Source organism: Notamacropus eugenii, chromosome 3 (assembly GCF_028372415.1).
Source record: "Notamacropus eugenii isolate mMacEug1 chromosome 3, mMacEug1.pri_v2, whole genome shotgun sequence".
Classification (NCBI taxonomy): Eukaryota; Metazoa; Chordata; class Mammalia; order Diprotodontia; family Macropodidae; genus Notamacropus; species Notamacropus eugenii.
The window spans coordinates 371,786,553-371,808,293 of NC_092874.1; the positions used below are offsets into that span (position 1 = coordinate 371,786,553).

General features: G+C 36.4%; 1 protein-coding gene and 1 long non-coding RNA gene across 2 annotated transcripts in view; one reads left to right on the plus strand and one right to left on the minus strand.

Annotated features, from left to right (window-relative positions):
• Positions 1-21,741, minus strand: part of LOC140496994 (aldehyde dehydrogenase 1A1-like) — a 43,615-nt gene that overhangs the window by 4,888 nt on the left and 16,986 nt on the right. Inside the window, exons 4-11 of the mRNA XM_072597455.1 lie at positions 19,465-19,594; positions 15,457-15,518; positions 14,316-14,444; positions 12,330-12,443; positions 9,861-9,963; positions 8,047-8,231; positions 5,375-5,539; positions 211-368 (exon numbers count right to left, since the gene is read on the minus strand). Coding sequence (XP_072453556.1) covers positions 211-368; positions 5,375-5,539; positions 8,047-8,231; positions 9,861-9,963; positions 12,330-12,443; positions 14,316-14,444; positions 15,457-15,518; positions 19,465-19,594 — 1,046 coding nt within the window. The remainder of the gene's footprint in view (positions 1-210; positions 369-5,374; positions 5,540-8,046; positions 8,232-9,860; positions 9,964-12,329; positions 12,444-14,315; positions 14,445-15,456; positions 15,519-19,464; positions 19,595-21,741) is intronic.
• Positions 5,535-17,290, plus strand: LOC140496996 (uncharacterized). The gene is made up of 3 exons (XR_011964491.1): positions 5,535-6,256; positions 12,854-12,915; positions 13,025-17,290. It is a non-coding gene; the product is annotated as an uncharacterized lncRNA (long non-coding RNA).

A 21,741-nucleotide genomic window follows, 5' to 3' on the forward strand; every position in this document is an offset into this window, starting at 1 on the left:
GCATAGACAGACCTCATGGAAGATAGACAGACCTCAGTTAAACTAATGTATCACTCATCTGCCTGGAAAATACCCAAGAGGCACTACACCTCAGTGGCCTATCTGGTTTGAAAGAAAAAAATGTTTTTCACATGTCCATGTTTTCTTCTTACTATGATTTGAGATGTGATGTAATCTCCTAAAAGGCCACATTATGAAATTTTGACTTACCAGACTGTTCCAGCTTGAAGTGCAGCAGAGATGGTCAAGGCTTTATCAAGGTCTTTAGTGAAAATGCCTGCTGCTAAGCCATAGTGGGTGTTATTAGCCCTCTTGATCACTTCATCAATAGTCTTAAACTTCATGATTTGTTGGACTGGTCCAAATATCTGCACCATAGAAAGAAGGATGGAGAGAAAGAAATTGAGTGAATGAGAGAGAAGAAGGTGAGAGGAGGAAAACACACAAATGTGAATCAAATCAAACAAACTGCTTTTTTGTGTGTGGACAGTTTGCTTTTGTTTGGTTTCTCATTTAGTTTGGGCTATGACTTGAAGCTGAACAAGTTTTTTAAGAATGCATGTTTTTCTAAAATGAGATTAAAATCACTTTGGAGCAAATTGGTCCCCATACTCATGTATTCACATTAGATCTACCACAAGTAATTTTGTCAAATACACTGTAAACTCCTCAAGACAAGAGACTGCTTTTAGATTTGTTTTTATATTCCCAGTGACAAGTGTCGTACTTTGCACATGGTAGTCATTTAATAAATGCTTGTTGAATGAATGTTTTAATAGAAAGCAGGTCATGAAGCACCATGGTATGGTAGAGAGAATGGCAGAATCAATCAGAGGACATGGGTTCTCAGGTGGGAAAGCACCAACACCAGGAGGCCCCCACATGCCTTCACACAGATGGGAACTGGCAGACACCAGTGTGGAGGACTACTATTTGTGTGCTAGTCAGGTGTCCACCAGCAACTAAGCCTACTGGAGCCCCTAGAGGGGAGAAGACTTTCAGTGGCAAGACCACCCTTACCCCCACACCTCACCCTTCACAAACTTCAGTGTAATCCAGGGGAAACACAGTAAAATCCTACCTGACTTTGGCACATGCCAGCCACCACCACCACCAGGTAAGCTACAGCCTCTACAGACTCCAATTACCAGAACCTGAGGCCTCAGTACACAAAGCCCATAACCAGGCCCCTAGCTCCCAGCACAGGAAGCTTGGGATCATTCTCTCTATGCCCCAGAAGCAGACATCAACTTCAAAAGACAGGAAAAAGGGAAAAACAATGAGCAAGAAGCAATGCAGAAAAGCAAAGACCATAGATTCTTATTATGGGGACTGGGAAGATCAAAACAAAAATTCAGAAAAGTATAGCGTTGTCTCCATACCCACATATGAAACCTCAAAGGGGAATATGAGCTAGTCTCAAGCCCAAATAGCCTTCTTGGAAAAACTCAAGAAGAATTTGAAAAATCAAATTAGATAGATAGAAGAAAAATTGAACAGTTTCTTTAAAAATGCAATGACAAAAGTGGAAAAACATACATTGAAAAAACACCTCCTTAAAAAAGCAGAATTGGTCAAATGGATTAAGGGGATACAGAAGCCAACTGAAGAAAACAATTCACTACAAATTACAATTGGGCAAGTGGAAGTTAATGACTATGAAACATCAGGAATCAGTCAAACTAAATCAAATCCAAATTCTTAGAGAAGAAATTAATGGAGTTACAGGAAGAAATACCAGCAAAATTATACTAGCATGGGACGTCCCCCTGTCAGAACTTGATGAATCTGATGACAAAACAAACAAGATAAAAATTAAAGAGGAAGATAGAATTTTTGAAAAGTTAGATGTGGTAGACCTCTGGGGAATACTGAAAGAGGATAGAAAGGAATATGCCTTTTTCTAAGTAGTACGTGGAACCTACACAAAAACTGACCCTGTACTAGGACATAAAAATTTCACTACCCAATGAAGAAATATTAAATGCATCCTTTTCAGATCATGATGCAATGAACATTATATGTAATAAAAATTATAATTTTGCAATAAAGGGCCATGGAAAGATAGACCAGAAATTAATTGGAAACTAAATAATCTAATCCTAAAGAATAAGTGGCTCAAGCATCAAATCACAGAAATAATCAATAACTTCATCCAAGAGAATAACAGTAATAAGACAACATACTAAAACTTATGGAATACAGCAAAAGCAGTTCTTAGGTGAAGTTTTATATCTCTCAATAAGCATTCATGAATAAAGCATATATGAATATGCATCCACGAATAAATCCATGAACAAAATAGAGAGAGAAGAGATCACTGAATTGTGCATGCAAATAAAAAAGCTAGAAAAAGAATAAATTAAAAAGTCCCAATGAAATATGAAATTAGAATTTCTGAAAACCAATGGAGAGATTAATAAAATCGAAATTAAGAAAACAATTGCATTAATAAACAAAACTTAGAGCTGGTTTTATGAGAAAACCCTATAGAATAGACAAATCATTGATTAATTTGATTAAAAAGAAAGAAGAAAACCAAATTGCTAGTATCAAAAATAAAATCATAATTCACCACCAATGAAGAGGAAATTAAACAGTAGTTAGAAACTATCTTGTCCAACTATATGCCAATAAATTTTACAATCTTAATAAAACAGATGAGTACTTGTAAAAATATAATTTGCACAGATTAACAGAAGAGGAAGTAAAATACTTAAATAACCCCCCAGAAAATGCTCTAAATCACTATTGATTAGAGAAATGAAAATGAAAACAACTCTGTGGTTCCACATCCACCTATCATATTACCTTACATGACAAAACAGGAAAATTACAAATGCTGGAGAAGATGTGGGAAAATTGGAATACTAATGTATTGTTTTTGGAGTTGTGAACTGATCCAACCATTCTGGAGAGTAATTTGGACCTATAACAAAAGGTCTAAAAAAAATGTGCATACTTTTTGACCTAGTAGTATTGCTGCTAGAGCTGTATCTCAAAAAGATCATATAAATGGGAAAAGGATCCACATATACAAAAATAGTTAAAGCAGCTGTTTTTGTGGTGGCTAAGAACTGGAAGCTGAGGAGATGCCCATCAATTGGAAATTGCTGAAAAGCTGTGATGTATGAATGTAATGGAATACTATTATGCTATAAGAAATGATGGGCAGGTGAACTTCAGAAAAACCTGGAAAGACACCTTATCTGATGCTGAGTGAAGTGAGCAGAACCAGGAGAGAGCATTGTACACAGTAATAGCCACACCGTGTGATGACTGACTTTGATGGACTTAGCTCTTCTCAGAATTCAAGAATCTAAAACGACTCCAAAAGACTCATGATGGGAAATGTTACCAACATCCAGTGAATGGAGTCTGAAGTCAGATCAAAGAATGCTATTTGCTCATTTTTTTTGTTTTTTCCCCCTTTCTCATGGTTCTCCTTATTCATTTTAATTCTTCTATACCACATGACTAATGTGGAAAATATGTTTAATAACAATGTATATGTAGAGCTTATATCTGATTGCATGTGGTCTTGGGGAGAGGGAGAAGGCAGGGAGGTGGAGAATATTTAAAATTTATGAAAGTGAATGTCGAAAGTTATAAATAGATACTTTTATTTATTAAACAAACAAATAAAACTAGGTCTTTCCAATCAGGAGACTAACACTTATCCATAATATCATGATATCTCTGTGTGTGTAAGGACAATGAGACCAGAGATTCTAGTACTCTGTAAAAAGTCAAATAGGCTTTAGGAAAATAGTATTGTGAAAGGCACTTAACTCTGCTTCCCCCTTCTGTAAAATGCACTGGAGAAGGAAATGGCAAAACACTTAAGTATCTTTGCCAAAAAAAGAAAAAACAACACAAACGGGTTTGTGAATTGTTGGAAATGACTGAACAACAACAACAAATGATGACAGTACTCATGGGTATGCTAGGAAGCTTTTACAACTGGTGGTCCGAAAGTGGGAACTCAAGTTCAGTTTGATCTGCATTATTAACTTTTCATTCATCACTTTCCTAAGTCTACTCAGGCAACAAAAAACTAAATCAAACCATGATTCCTTAGGTCTGATGTTTTTAAAATGTAAATACACATGATGAATATTTAACAATTAGCTTTGAAGTGGAACAGCCTCTACCATACCCCTGAAAAACACTACTATTAGTACTCTATTCTAGGGCTGAAGAGCAATACTTCTAATATATTGTCTTTTATTGAGATTTTTGCATTCAAATACAGTGGCTTTTTTTTTAATAGTAGTTCAGTGGAAGTAGCATTCATTGGCTTCGGAGTCAAAGGATATTGGTTCACATACCCATTGAATGCTGACTATTTGTGTGATCTTGTATGATTTACTATGAAGGTCTCAGTTTTTCATCTGGAAAATAAAGGGGTGTTAAAGTCTTCTGAGTTCTCTTCCAGCTCTAGTTCTATGAACTTATGCTCCTAACAGTATGATCCAACTATTAACAAGATGCAACAAATAGTTCTGTTGGAAAAATGAGAAGTAAAAGGCATATTCCTGTTGTTCAAAAAAAGGAAAGTAAGGAGTAATTCCAAGGTTTTTATCTTGCAAGGAAAACGGAACTAGTGTGTTTTCAATATTTTTATAGCACTCTGTAATTGTTAGGATGCTGTTAAAATGTTAGCAATTATTATCATCATCATTATTATATGAAATATTAGATAGATTAAAGACATTAAATGGAAAGGGAAGCAGAAACTTGAGTTGGACTGAAAGGAAAACCTCTTGAAAGTCAGGGTCACAAAACTATTTTGAAATCTTCATTTCTCCAGAAGTTGCAACAATAAACCATCAAATCATTCTGGGTAGCTTAAGTATCCCCAAGCATGGAATGCCATGTCCTGGATCAGGTGAAATCTCTTTGTTTCTTCTTCTGTTATTCTTAAATAAGCTCAGTGACTCCAATTATATTACATAAACTGAAGTCAAGCCAATAATGACCTGCACAAGGGCAGATGTTATGAAGATTCCTCATCTTCATAAAAAAGGGAAAAATAGAAAAAGGGGAAAATGTTATGATTTCTAAGTTTTTAAGTATGTAGAAAGATTTTCTCTTCCCATTACTTAGATATAACATAGTTTGGAACTGCCATATGATGAATAATACTTATTGCCAGCTGGTTTTCAAGTGCTCAGTGTTCCCTGGCCTAGATGGTAGCAGCTAAAGTTCTATCAATAAACAAGAGAAACCAATTAAGGTAAAAGAAAGGGGGAGATTCACATCTAACAGGGAAAATTATTAATCCAGTCATGTCTTGAAAATGGACTTTGTGTACAAGTGTGTAGCAATAAAGAAAGTAACTGAAGGAACAGAATGGAATCAAGTCCTTTACCTCTTCTTTGGCAATGCGCATCTCATCAGTAACATTGGAGAAAACTGTGGGCTGGATGAAGAAACCTTTGTCTCCCCATGGTCCTCCTCCACATTCCAATTTGGCTCCTTCCTTCTTCCCACTCTCAATGAGGTCAAGTATTTTATTGTACTGCTCTTTGTCAATCTACATGAACATATGAGGGGCAGGGGAAGGAAGGATAACAGAAAGAAAAAATAAACTTAGCGTGACAATGATTCTTTGAACTTGTGATTAAGAAAAAGAAGAAAATGGTTAATGTAAGGGGCCCAGAGGGTCCCAGGAGGTGCAAGTCAGAGGCAAAGCCTGTTCCCGTGGGAACGGTACTGATGCACACCCTGGAAGAAGCTCTGTGTGACCCTGGAACCTGATGTTCCTGCAGATACCAATGTCCTGTACAGTAAAGTTACAAGTGAGCCTGGGAACCCAGGAACTAGCTGCAGGAACAAGATAAGCTTCCTTCCTTACTGTGGGTGTAAGGATGTGGAATAGTCATGAGATGGTGAAGTAATGGGATGAGCTCAGAATGTATGTGATTGGTGGATCAGCCTTTATAAACCCTAACCGTCAGCTGAATAAAGAGTTGTTGCCTGGATCATCTTGTCTCCAGTCTCCTTCCTTCAGGGCCCACAGATTAGAGGCCCGTGGGTCAGGGGGATCCAGGGTGCTCAGGCCTTGACCCTGAGCAATTGGTGCCCGAACAGGGACCAGAAGAGAAACTGAGGTCCCCCTGCAAGGCGTGGGCTTGGAGTTGCACGAGAGTGATGCCACCTGCATGCCCCAGTCAGTGCCCCGGTGGTTCTGCAGAGCTTGGGGGAGATGTGCACTTGGCTGACTGGGACGAGAAGAAGAAAGTTACAGACTGTGAGTAACCCTGCTTATAGATACAACAGGTAGAGAGCTTAGTCCAGAGAGGTTATAGCCAAAGCTACAGAAAAAACGAACAGGACTATATACAGATTGTAGAATGGCTATGACAGGATTGCCCAGAACTGCACGAGTGGAAGAGCTGATGCAAAGGTGTGAAGATGTAGGTTCGGTAACATTTGCAGCTTACGTGAAGGGACAGGTAAAGAGACAGTATAGAACTGAAGCTGCCAGCATGAGACAAGGACAGAAATGTTATAGCTGTGGAAAAACAGGTCATTTTAAAAAATACTGTAGGAGCAGCTCAGGAGTGAGGCCTAAAACACCATGCCCAAAGTGTAGAAGAAAGGGTCATTGGCCTTCAGAATGCCGAGGACCCCTGCCACAACAATATTCTAGCCCAGGACCTGAAGGAGGGACAAACGTTCCAACCCAAAGCTATGACAGCATGGAGAGGCAAGCCCAACAAGGAGACTCAATGCCTCAGACAACGGTACCGAGTGGCCACAGTAAAAGAAAGAAAGCCATATACCTAGGTTGTACATAGTGTCTGTATCTGTGTTCTGTCTTTCTGTAATTTGTGTGCGTGTGTTTGTGTGTTAATACCGCCTGTGCCCTTGTGCTGGTTGGAATGCAGTTATCTTTTTTCCTCCCCCTCTGTTTGTCTCTCTCTGATGGCTGCAGCATCAGGGAAGAGAATGGGAGAGAGAAAGAGAGGAACTCCTCTTGTTTAGTAGGGGCTGCTATCTAAGCCCACTAGAATAACTTGGGTAGTACCTTGAAAAGCTGTGGCAAAATTCTCTCTCCCCACCTTCACCCCGAGCAGGTTAAATGTTGAAAATATATCTAAATAGCTTTCTTAGCTTGAAAGCTAGCTTTTTTTAAAGAAAAAAAAATCTATCTTTGCAAAGAATTACAAAGTATTACACAAAGTGTGAATTAAGACTAATCTAATACATCATGGGAATGGACAAGAGTTGGGGAAAAGGGAAGGACAGCTGTAGGGTGGGCTGTGGAATGAGAGAAACTAGGGGGAAGTAGAATTTATGAGGAAAGACGAAAGAAGAAAAGGTGGTAGAGAAAGAGAATGGTTTTAGTTTGCATTCGTGGAAGCAGTTCAGTAAAGGGAAAGTTTGAATTTTATATTGAGGCATAAACCTTCCCTGTGTTCCATTCACTTCTAGGTCTCACATCCCCAGTGAATTAGTGGAAAAGTATATAAAAATGCCCATTTTGGTTAAAGGAATTAGTCTGACCTTCATTTGAAGGACACTGCATGGCAAGACTCCTCTTTTCTGTACCAGGCAAGAGGGGATGTGAGAATATCTTTATGACAATTTATTCCCTGAATACAAAGGACGAGAACAGGGCTGAGGCATTTATTTTTAAATAACTAATGATTAGCAATAATAGCTTTTATAGAGCAGTTTCAGGTTTGCCTAGTGCTGTTCACGTTTCCTCATTTGATCTTGTAAGATGTAAGTCCTGTTATTATTCCCATTTCACAAATCAAGAGGCAGTCTGAGAGCTTTGCCCATGGTCCCATAATTAAGTGTCTGGGGGAGATTTCAATTCAGATCTTCCTGACAACAGTCTGAGGAAGTTCTGTTCCCTGGCCCAAGTTCGGAAATCCTGACTGTGAAAATCTTTCCAATCTGTTCCGGTCTGGCCCTGAAAAAGAAGCAATGGTCCTCATTTCATTCTGGATCCAGAGAAAGGAAACAGAGACAAACTACCTTCTCTCTATTGATGTATTTCCTGTCCTGTGCGATCCCTTATTTACCAACCTGAGGGCCTTGCTGTATTCCTGGCTTCATATGATTCCCCAGTGTGTATTTCTGGGCACGCTCTACACTCCTCCGAACAAACTCATCGTAAATGGACTCTTCCACAAAAAGCCTCGATGCGGCGATGCAGCATTGGCCCTGGTGGAAGAACACACCATGGTGTGCTAATTCCACAGCAGTATCCACTGGAAAGGAAACATCACCAACACACAGGTTATACAAAGTCAAAAAGAACACATTTCCAAAAATTATTCCACACACACACACACACACACACACACACACACACACACACACACATTCTTTTTTTTTCTTTTTTTTTTACCAAGAGGAGAGGAGTGTCTTTTAACCCTTAAAACATACAGCATATATTCTATGGCTCTTTTTGGACCTCACTGTCACTTTATATTTCTGGATGGAATATTCCTACATTAAAACTGGATGGTGGGGAAAACTTGAAATGATTGTACAAGTCTCTTGTGTTCAACTGCATCAAAGCATTACTTTGAGGAGACTTAAGTAATTCCTCTCTGGCTATGGTAAAAGGGCCTCCTGGAATGAAAGCTAAAGTTTCCTTTTGTCTTTCTTTCAATTTTTTAATCTTGTTCTCCAAAAAAAATCTTTCAAAATGCCTCCAAAAGTGAGGCAATATCTTTCAAATAAAAACAGAGAAAAAACCTACCTCATACACTGTTGAGATAGTTACATGGGCATTTGAAAGTTCTATGATTGTTTTATGGTTAAGTCTCTATTTGAAGACAATATATTCTTTTTAAAGCTTAGCTTTGGAGTTATGTATAACTTTTTTTAAAGTTTGCATGCTGCAAAGTTGAACTCATTTCCTGGCTGAAAGGACAATTTGATCTATTTAGTATTGAGTTTAGGAGACTTCTTATGTCCCTTTTGATAAATTAGAGGTCATAAAATTTTACAATGATAGGATCTAGAGTCAGGGAAACCCTGAGTTCAGATCAACCTCTGAAACTTACTAGTTATGTGATCCTGGGCAGGTTACTTAAACTCAAGTATAAAATGGGGATAATAATGGCACCTACTTTCCAGTGTTGTTATGACAATCAAATGAGACACTATTTCTAAATCACTTTTCCAAACTATGCACACAGACACACATACACGGACACACATACATACATTCACACACATATAAACATTTATGTTTGTAGTTGAGGTTTTATTGTTATTTTTGTTATCACCTTTATTATAACAACCCAAGTACTCAGTTTCCTTTAACTTGATGGAATTTTCTCACCTTCTTAAATCCTTCTAAACTTACTTCTGGGGGGAAAAGGCTTTTAAAGCTAGTATATTTCAGGTTGGTGCAGCAAATGCCAGGACAGTATCATCTAAGAATTAATGCAGATAAAATATGAGGAAATAGATGGTACAATAACACATCAAGGGGCCATGTGTCCTTTACACCTGAGCTTAGCCCTTCTGCTGGTATGATAATGTCTAGAAAACAGTGAAGTATAATTCAAGGCTTTTTAGCTTGTTGATTTTCTTCCAAAAGTAAAAACGATGGAGTTTTTGTTTGTTTGTTTTATTCTAATGCAAAGGCAAGTACAATGTGAGCCCTTGGAAGGGAGCAATTGCTTTGATTTTTGTCTTTTGTGTCTCTAGTACCTAGTAAAGAGCTTTGCAAACAGAAAGGGCTTAGGATTGTAATTGTTGATTTAAAAAACGTCTGATCCTAGGAATCTAGTTAGAAATAATTTAGCACCTTGCAGAATACTGGTCAAACATTGCTCTGAGACATAGTAAAAGTCAGAGAAAAAAGCATTAAATATACTAACAGTCAGCATCAGCAAACACAATGCAAGGGCTCTTTCCTCCCAGTTCCAGTGTAACTCTCTTCAGGTTGCTTTTCCCAGCAGCCTGTTTGATTAGCAGACCGACCTGAAAGAGACCATAAGGAAGAAGTTGGTTTCCAGCTTTGCTGGCAAAGTTGGTTGACTTTTATCCGTAGGTCCTGGATTTCTAAGTCCTGGATTTCTCCTGATGTTCCCTCATTTATACTGTTTGTCTTTGTATTTGCTCAGGACACTGGATGAAATGACTTCCAGTATTCTTTGCAATTTAAATGTTGTGTGATTCTATGTTCTCATTTATTCATTATGTTCACCATCTCAATCTCCTTTTCACTAATATACTGGCAAGGAGAAAAATTGGAAGGAATCATTTGGAGATGCCTTTTGCTTGCATTCAGGTATCTCTGTATGACTTATATATCTTGCTGTATGACTCTTCCCCCTAATCAGCTTCTATTATAATAGCTCATGTTTACCAAGTTGTATTTCCAAATAAACTTTGGCATAAGAACACAGAGAGGTTTTAAAATGCTGGTTGTTGACATCAACTGTATTTTAGTAACAGATTTCAATTCAGTTAACTAGAAAAATTGAATGAATGCATAGGAAGTCCTAGTTTTTATTTTGTATGACTATCATCCATAATACTGGAAAACCAAAGTGGATGAAAAATGTATGTTGCCCAGATTATATCATAGTTGGATGAATAGCCTGTCAAATTAGTCTGACCACATATATAACTTTAGCAATCACTGTAGATGGACAATGAGTTAAATGTAGAATTGAATAGTAGAAAGAAATCAGGTTAAATTGCAATTGGGGAAATGCACAGTACTTTTAGCAATCCCAAATATCTTACTCCTGAAATAATCTGTTAATTATCAATGTTCTCAGAAGAATTATAATTACAAATAATACAAAGGGCAGTAGAAAGACATTAAACATATATAAGTGGAATGTAGGACATGATCAACAATGATCTCTGGGAAGTAGAAAAGTTTTGACTGAGGTTATGTGTGATCAGAAAAGGATGTGGTCAGGTAACCAGAATAAGAGACCATAGCTGGAATGTCCACTTGCTGTATGAGTACCCAGAAGATACTAAAATTAAAAATGAAAGTCCTCCAGTTTTTTTTTTGTACATCTATGAGAAAAATGGACAGCAATTGTTTAGAAGGAGAAGGCATAGGAGGGATATAAGTTCTACTAATAAAGGAACTAGTAAATCTAATAGAATAATGGATCAATGAAAACATGTAACTTGCCAACTGCTGCCATAAATTACAACATAATATTTGGATCGCCCCGTGGCTTGTATTAATTACATTAAAACAAGTATAGTGTTTTAATTCAGCTGTTTTCAGCTTTACTCTGATGTGGAGCCCATCGGAATGGTTATTTTTGCTTAAATACTGTTCAGATGGATGCATTACTGTAGTAGATGTAGATGGGAATGGCATATACTTGCAATCTCTTTTTCTTAACATTTTCACTTATGTATGGATCTCTCTCTCTTCCACTCATCTCCCTTAGCCTTTCCTACCACAGTCACAGACTATTGCAATTGGAAGATACTTTAAAGTTTATTTAGTCCAACTCTTTTATAATACAGAGGAGAAGGCTGACACACAGAGGGGTTGTGATTTGCTGTATATGTACAGTTATTTAATGACCAAACCTATACTTGAATCCAAAATTTCTGACCTCAAGGCCTGTGTGATACTTCAAAGGGCTGATGTAGGAAAAGTTCTTTGTAATCTGTAAAGCACCGTAGGCATTTAAGACCTTATGAACCCTGGCATAATATTCAGCATTAATCCTACTAAATAATACGCTAAACACATAGTGGTCATTTAAAACTGCCAAGGTTTGATTTGGGTCTCTATCACATTTTCTGTCATTAAATTATAACCCTATGTGTCAGCACCTAGTTGATGACCATGATCTTGCCTTGCTTGCATCATAGTCAGTTCTTACATATCCACTTGTGACTCATCAGTGTGACCCATCTTGGTCTATTTAACCTGATCAGTTGGTGTGTGCTCCTAGAAGTCAAGTTTATTCTGATGCTTTTGTATCTATGACAAACACAATAAGGAAGAGCAGCCTGATAGGTGTTAGGAGGGGAAATAACAGTGCCTCCATCAATCAATCAAGCAGAATTTATTAAATGTCTACTATCTGCTAATGTTTCTACTGGATAGAATACAAAACAAAGGAGAGAGAACTCTTGCCTTGAAGGGTCTTACATTCTCTCACACCTAGCACACTGCCCTGCAAAGAGAAGGTACTTAATGAATACCTATTGAATTGAAGACTGTTCTCTCTTTAAATTTCTTTCCTGTAAACCAAGTTTGAAGACAATAAATAATCATGTAATTTAGGTGAAATTTGATCCCCAAATGGCTACATAAGCTCACCATTGGGAATGCCTTAATATTTAACTTGCCTTACCTCTGTAGACCCTGTGAAGGATACTTTATCTACATCCATGTGAGAAGAAATGGCTGCTCCAGCTGTGGGTCCATAACCAGGCACAATATTTACTACTCCTGGAGGAAATCCTGCCTAAAGGAGAGAGAGCCAGAAATTAATACCAGTGAAAAATATATAAAACTAGAACGAATAGAAAAATACCTTATTTATTATCATCATTATCAGGAAGTTTAGAATCTAATTATAGAAGGTAAGTATACCAAATAGGAAATGCCCATCTATTAGTTCATTTTAATCATTTGTTTTATTCTTGAAGAGTGAAAAATCTTTCCAAAAGAACATTCAGATGGAGCTCTGGATGACAGCAGTTTCTGGTAATTTATGCTTCATGAGGTAGAAGAAGAGGAACAGAAGGGGAAAAATCACTCTTTCTCTAAGCATGATTTCATTCATTCATTCAGTCTTTATGACAGAAATTTTTGGTATGTTTTAAAAGGCATTCATGATGAAATATTTTGTTTTTGTTCACTTCCCTTTTCTAGGAAGGGATAGATTGAAGATGGCAGTAACCATGTTAGAAAGAAAAAGGAATCATAAATGGTAGGTACGTATTTCTGCTGTTTATTGATCCATCTCTGTATCTATTGCTCATTTTGGTTCTAAGGTCTCATCATGATGTAACATTTAATTCCCATAAACCTTTTTGATTACAGCATAAGGAAGGACCATTGCAGACAGATTCAGCCCTTAGAGTTTTGGAAGAAAAGACCATTCCCATCCTTAAGTATGTCACACTCTTATGGTGTATTAAGAGTAAAACTTCAGAAGACACTTGAGTTTTATTATCTGGCTCAAAGTACAAGCTCTGAAAGTTTCTGCTGAGCTATAAAGGTTTTGAAACCAGACCAGTGATAAAGTCTGTACCTTTGTCCAAAAATCAGCTTAAGTTTGGGCCTTGTTGTTTACAGAGTGTCAGATTTTTCAGCTGAAGCAACTCTCAAGAGTTTCAAGTAATTTGTGTTGTGGGCATGACCTGTGCCAGTGGAGAGAACTGGCACACTGAGAAAAATCAGATTTTTTACAGACTGAAGAATAATAAATATGGTCTGTTTGTGGGAAGGGTAGTAATCATTGATGGTTATTTAAAACCACATGCAACCTAAACAAACAGAAAAGAGTGTATTGGTAACCTAAATATGATGCTGTCTAAATTTTTTCTATAGAAAAATAAACAGCCTAAGGAATTGAGATGTATTTCTGAGACATTTAGGCATAGACAACTTTGTTTCTGACTCCTCTTAATGCTGGGATATACACACACATACATATATATGTGTGTCTATGTTTACATAACAAATTTATTTTACTTTCAATTCATGGAACAAAAAATGCATTTCCATAACATAGTACAATAAAAAAAACTGATTGCACATGAAGATGCAAATCAATCATGTTCAACTTGCCATTGTCTCCAGACATACAACAAAATTATCAGGTCAATTTCTTTTTTTTTCTTTTTCTTCTCCTCCCCCTGATCTAGAAATGGCCACCATTAGAAAAAACACATATGTATATGTAAAGTTCTTCAATACATTTCTTTATCAGTTCTTTCTCTGGATGTAAATAGCCTCTTTTTTCATATCTCCCTTATTTTTAATTTGTGTTTTTATAATAGTCAAAATGATGTAGTCACTCCAAGTTGTTCTTAAAACAATATTGCTGTTGCTGTATACAATATTCTCTTGCTTCTTCACACCTGTTACATCATTATGTGCAAGTCTTTCCATACTGGGATACATTTATGTGAATTTCCTGAAGTCAGTGTCAAGGATTTTATTTCCTCACAATGGCCAGCCCAATTTGCAATGAGGTGAAGTGAAGTAATGGTTTCATATAAGGCAAAGCAGTTAATTTGGATCACTAGAATGCTTCTTAGTGAGAGTAATACTCCAGTTTTTCACATAATAGCTTGTTAGAGAGCACATTATGACTTAGCCAACTTACCTCCTTAACTAATGATGCTAGATAAAGAGTAGTGAGTGGGGTCTGTTCTGCTGGTTTGACAACCACAGTATTTCCACAGCAAAGGGCAGGTCCAAGTTTTACAACTAGTGAAACCATAGGGAAATTCCACTATAAAGAAATGAACATTGATTTCTTCATTAATACTGAATCACATTTTCCATTAAACTCATACCCTGATGCCTCATGACAGCATGGGGTAACTGAGCAGCAGAATGGAAGTTCTAGAACATTGTATCCATCTAAAAGCCTTTTGATTTTAAGGGAGGTGATAGATTATATTTCATCTAAAGACCAACATATTTGTATTTAAAGAGACTAACCAGAGGATGACTACCAACTCTCAAACAAACAACTTAGGAAGAATATCTCCATGGAAAGAATATTATTAAAATCAAAGTAGGGAGAACCAGCATTGCTGAAATCATGGATTCGTGAAGTATTAACATAATGAACTGAATTTCAGTCACTATATTTCCCGCACACTCAACATTTTCCAAACATTAAATAGTAATAATTATAGTAGCACCAACTCAACTTGTGTTCTCATAGATTTTAAAGGAGTACAAGTTCAGTGATAACACGTATATTTTAAAAGAACTTTTAGAAAAAAAACAATGCTGTGTGAGTAGTGGGGAAGGAAGGACAAGTTTGGCCTTTTAATTGGTGTCCTTATGAATAAATTTTCTGCCAAAAGAACAATGTTGTGTGGAGTAGGAACCAAGTTCTCAGTATGACAATAAGTGATTAAAGACTGAAATATTTCTTTTTCTCTTGGTCACTTGTTTTTGTTTTCAAATTATTATAATGGGTTTCAAATAGAAACCACGCAGCAGATCATCTAGTTGTTGTTGGAGGTATAGAATTAAGTGAAATATTTGTGGTCAATACCACATATATATGTATATGAATATAATTATTCATATATATGTTTGTTTATTTATTAATTCATTGATTTATCTTATTTATTCATATCTATCTATCTAAAATAGAAAGGGCAAATCTTTTCATATTCATATAACATTTGTTTGAGTTTAAAGGAAATCTCAGTAAGGATGTACTCTTGCTGAAAGGAATATGTTTTCAAAGAGTTTTCAAAATCTTATATTGGGAAGCAACTTACAGGAAGGATTTGGCCACATACACCAACCGGTTCATGTCTTGTATATGAAAAGAACTTTCCATCTGAAACAATCAAAATAAATGAACAAACCCCAAAACATGGCATATCAGATAATATTGTTCTTAAATAGTCAGTAGAAACAAAGATAAATATTTTCTTTGTAGAAAAAATGTTTGTAATAATACTGTATAGTATAATAGTGTATGGTATCATCTTTTTATCAATAGGATATTTAAAGTTTTACTATTACAAATATGAGTTTTTTAAAATTGAAGTGACTTTTATTATATGGTATAGTATATGATGTGACTCAAACAATGCACCCAAGTCATATCAGAATACTTACAGAGACTGATGTTGAAAGGGACTCAAAAAGTGGTATTATCCAGCCTCATACGTATTTGAAATATATTTGTAAAGATTTTCAGGAAATTAATGGAAAAATAAAAGAGAATGGCTTGTATGTAGAGGTGATGGGTAGGCAGGGAGAAAATCAGAATGACGTCCAGGAGTTTTAGCATATGGATGGTCAAACAGCAAAATAGTATTCAGGATTCCTAAAATATTCATTCTTTAATTCCTTTGCTTGTGGCATACCCTCCATGCCCTAAAAGATTTAAATAATAAAAACAAAAGCCACAAACATTCCCTCATCATCTTTCCCCTCCTTTCCCCTTCCCAAAGCCTAAAATCTGAACTTGACTCCTTTCTACTTACTTACTTTTCTCCCAATTAAAAATTTCCTATTTGTATTTCCCAAGAAGCTAGCAAAGAAATGACCTTACACATAGTTGGTGCTTAACAAATGTTTGCTGTTTTTCAATATTCATTCATTTCAATTCATTTGTAAACTGTGTTCCTTCTTGCACTTTATCAAAATAGAATCTAGATCCCCAAAGTCCCACATCTGTATAGCACTATTTCTTTACTCTCTTGTTATCCCAGTCTATGTTTCACTGCTGCCCAATGGTTCACCTTGGCTGGGCTTCTTTATGATTTTTAGGTATTTTCAGTGTTGCTAAGGTTATTTTAAATCTTTGGGGGAATCTAATTTCCATCAAGTCTTCAACTATCAAGCTCATTAAACGGCTTGAGGGAAGTCAATACTGCATGCTTGAAGTAGAGCATGTCTTGAGGACAAGTTTCCTTCATTTGTTCTTTAGAAGTAGGTTTTACACTAACACTCAGCTGATCTCACAACCTTTATACTCAAACTCTGCCTCCCTTTCATCTAGTAAGAATTTTTAGACAAATGTTATTTCAATTTCTCCTTTTCTGAATTCTACCTGAGCTAAATTGCACTGAGAATTCCTGTTATATACATATCTAACTGTTTTTCCATAATATTACCGGCAATGCTTATTTAAAAAAGCCCAGAACAAACTCCTCCAACATTCTTTCTCATCTCCAATCTGAGATTCAAGGCTACAGACTCATTTTTATCTTTTTCAGAGTTAATAACTTTCAGCAAAAGTTTAAATCAACAGTACAATGCAAGGCTTGGACAGATATCTATATGTTATTGGAATATTGAAAGTATGGCAGCTAACTACTACTTGATACATGAGTGTACAATCTCATTGTAAATTAAAAACAAAACTAAACTCCCCAAAAAAGGACAAAATATTAAAAGCAAGTTTTAGAATGTCTGATCTATACATAGGTATATGTGTGTGTGTGTATTAAATTTTACTCTTTTCATTAATTATTGTACTTTAGTGTATTTCATATTGTACACATTTTTAAAAAAAGATTTCTACACCTTTTAATAACATAATTTTGCTGAATTTTTAAAAGCCATCTAATAAATATTAACAGACTTTTGCAGTAGAAATTCTTTATTGTTAATAAACAAATCACCACAAATTTTTCTGAAGTATTATTTTGTGTCAAGCATTTTAAAAAGAAGAAAACAATCTCTACTTGTGGTAAGCCTACATTAAGGTGAGGGACGGCATTACATATAAAAAGGTATTCAGTGAAAAAACATAGAATTATAATATGATATATAATGATAAAGATGAATATAGAATAACAAAATAAAAAACTTGAACGAAAGGGCACAAATAGCGGAGCCTAGGAAAGGTGACCTACAGAGGCTTGAACTGCATTTTAGAAGAAGAAAGGCACTCTGTGAGGAAAAGGTAAGGAGGGAATGCATAACAGGAATGGGAGAAAGCCATTGTCAAAGCATGGAGAGGGGAATGGAGTGTTTTGTGTCAGTAAGAGAGAAGGCCAGTTTACTTTCAATACAGAGTGTAAGAAGAGGAGTATAGTCCAATGTAACAGGAAAAATAGATTGGGTCCAGGTTTTCAAATGTTAAATAGACGAGTTGATATTGGATCCTTAAGGATATAGGAAGCTATCAGAACTAGTTAAATAGAGGCATCATATGGTCAGATTTGTTCTTAAAGAAAATAGCACTCGCAGCAGTGAACAGTGTGAAGTGAAGTGAGAAAATACTTGAGAAAGGTAGACCTATTGGGAGTACATTTTCATAATCTTGACAGGAGGAGATGGTAGTCTAAGCCAAGGGTGGGGAACGGGAGGCCTCAAGGCTACATGTGGCCCTCTAGGTCCTAACGTGTGGTCTTTTGATTGAATCCAAACTTCACAGAACAAATTCTCTTAATAAAAGTATTTATTGTGTAAAACCTGGACTTAATCAAAAGGACCTAGAAGACCACTTGTGGCCCCAAGGCCACAGGTTCCCCAACTGGGCTTAAACTAAATCAACATTTGTGTGAGGAGAGAGAAGGTGTTAGATAGAATGGCTGTCATAAAAGTAGAAATGGTAAGATCTGGACACAGATTGAGTATGTGGGGTGAGGAGTCCAAGACCATAAATATGATGCAGTGGAAGGAGAAAGGTGCATTGAATTCTAGAAATGTTTGGAAAAGTCCAGTTTAGTGAAAAAGATGATAAGTTAAATTTTAGACATTTTGACCTTAAGATACCTCAACACTATCCAGTTTGAAATGTCCAACAGGTAACTGAGGATGTGAAATTGAAGTTCAAGGTATAAATTGTGACTGGATATGTAAAAAGGAGAAGTAGTTGTTTAGAGACAAGGGTTTAAGCCATAGAAACTGAAGAAGTTACTAAAAGGGATTATAAAGAGAGAAGAGAAGAAGCATTAGAAAAAACCTTAAGGGACACCCACAGTTAGAGGAGCAGATATGGAGAAATCAGCACAGAGACTGAGAAGAAACAGTCACTAATATGGAAATATGTTTTACATGTTTGCACATGAATAAACTATACCAGATTTGATGCTATCTTGTTGATGGGGGAGGGAAGGGCAGAAGAAAGGGAGGAAGGGAAAGTTGCAAATCAAAAGTCTTATAAAATGAATATTTAAAATTGTCTTTACATGTATTTGAAAAAATAAAACAATATTAAAAAAAGAAGAAACAGCCAGATGGGTTGGAGTCAATGCAGGAGGGAGTAGTGTCAGAGAAACTTAGGGGAGAGAGTATTCAGCAGGAAAGAACATTTAACAGTATGAAAATGGATTGAGAAAGATTAGAGCTGAGAAAAGAAGATCAGATTTGGCAATTAAGAACACCAGTATTTGAGTGATGAGGGTGGAAGTAGGATTGCAAATGGCTGAAGAGTAAAAGTAGAAGTGGAGGAAATTAATATATAGTTGTTGTTTTTGTTTTCAAGGATTTTTGGCTGAGAAAGGGTGAAAGACAAAGGGTGATAACTTGAGGGGATGGTAGAGGGTGGTGAAAGCATATTAAGGACAAGAAAAACTTGTTCCTATTTAAAAGCAAAGATTCAAGAAAGAGGAGAGATGAATGTGGAATGCAACATGCTAGAGATGATTGGAGGGAAGAGGATCCCATATGGAAATAGAAGGTTTGGCCTTGGCAAGGAGATTAAAAAGCAAAGAAAGACAGGCCAGCAGAAAGGAAGAAAGTGGGGTAGATAATGTTAAAAATAATTCTAGCCCCAAGTGCCTCATATGCATTTTTCAAAATTGCTTCTCAAATTTACTTACCAATTGGGATTGTACGACCTTGAATCTTATCAGCCCAGCTTGCATAGTAGCGTATAATACTCACAGACCACTTTATATCTACCATATAGGCATTGGCAAAGATTTTTCCAGCATTCAGTGCTTCCATTGTCTGAAAAAAAGATCAGCACCCCAACTGAGCTTCATACGCTATTCAAAGATATATAGGTTAATTCTATTTCAGGCATGAGTCTGATATAATGAAAGAAGGAAGAGTAGTTGATAGGATTGGAGTCAGCAAGACCTGGGTTTCACTGTTTATTTTAATACCTACTAGTAGAGTGACCCTGGAAATGCCTCTTCAGCTCCATGTGCTTATAGCAACACCCTAAGACCTCTCCCCAAAATATGTTGTCTTATATAAGATATTAGGAATTGGCATACCAGGAGTTCCTCCCAGAGAAGAAATCATGTATCTTTGTCGTGAATACTCCTGGAAATTTATCTGTAGGAGTTTACCTCATGTTCTGAGAGATACACCACTACTAAAATAGTCATCAGATAATCTTTTATTCTTTACTGATTAAAAGAATACATTGAACAAAGCAGTATTATACAAGGCAATGGTGAGGGTTGGGGTGGGACCACACTGTGGAATCCCTGAAAGGCAGTTAGTGAACAATAGGAATCCATAAGGAATTTAAACAGAATAATGACATGAACACATGTATCAGTAAGGAGGATTAATATACATGGTATAGCGACTCCCCTTTCCATCCAACTCCCAGTAGATTGTAAATTTAATATAGAAAGAGACCATGTCTTAGTTATAGTATTATTGTATCTTTTCCTCTACTAAGTACAGTGCTTTGAACATAACAGACACTTGACACTCAGTGATACACTGACATCACTTGATACAATGAATAATTTATATTCTGAAGGCTCATAATTTTCAAAATGATGGTGTCTTGAATCCTAGCTAGGTTTGCTATTTTGCGTAAAATGCTGTGTTCAGTTCTTTGTGGCAACTCATTCTGGAAGGGTGAATAATACTGATAATATTGATGTCAACACTTTTCAGTTTATTAGCTTCTTTCACATGAATTATTTCTTTTTTTGGTTTTGATTTTTTGATTATTTTATTTATTTTCAGTATTCTACAATCACTACCATGTGACTTAGATTTTTTTCTCCCTCCTCCCTCTCCTCCTATGTTCCCCCTGCCTTGCCAAGACAGCATACAATCTTATAAAGGTTCTACATATACATTCCTATTAAATCCATTTTCACCATTGCCCTATTGGATAGAAGAATTAAAATGAATGGGAGAAATCATAAAACAAATCGAAACATAAGGCAAAATAAAATGATGTTCTGCATTCTACAACTGGATTCCACAGTCCTTTTTCTGGATGTGGAAGGCATTTTGCCTTAAAAGACCACTGGGAATATTTTAAGTCCTTGAATGGCCATGATGTTCTAAATCTACCATAAAAACTTCTCACACACTGTGGTTGTTGCTGTGCACCAAGTTCTCCTGGGTCTGCTCCTTTTGCTCATCATCAGATCATGTAAGTCTTTTCAGGCCTCTCTGAAGTCTTCCTGTTCATCACTTCTTATAGCACAATAATATTCCATCACATTCATACACACTAATTTATGCAGCCATTCCCCAATTGATGGGCATCCCCTTGATTTCCAGTTTTTGGTCAGCAGAAAGAGTGCTGCTATAAATATTTTTGTACATGTGGGATCCTTTCCCATTTTTATGATCTCTTGTGGATACAGTCCTAGAAGTGGTAATGTGGGGTCAAAGGGCATGCAAGTTTTTGTAGCCCTTTGGGCATTGTTCCAAATTGCTCTCCAGAATGGTTGAATCAGCTCACAGCTCCACCACCAATGAATTAGTGTTTCAACTCTCCCACATCCTTTCCAACATTTATCATCTTCCTGTTCTGTTATGTTAGCCAGTCTGATAGGTGTGATGTTGTTTTGATTTATATCTCTCTAATCAATAGTGATTTAGAGCATTTTTTCATATGACTATAGATATCTTTAATTTCTTCCTCTGAAAACTACCTGTTCATATCCTTTGACCATTTATCAATTGGGGAATGATTTGTACTCTAGTACGTTTGACTCAATTCTCTATATGTTTTAGAAGTGAGGCCTTTATCACAGACACTAGTTGCAAAAATTCTTTTACACTTTTCTGCATCCCTCTGAATCTTGGTTGCATTGGGTTTGGTTGTACAAAACCTTTTCAGTTTAATATAATCAAAATTTTTGATTTTGCCCTTCATAATGCTTTCTATC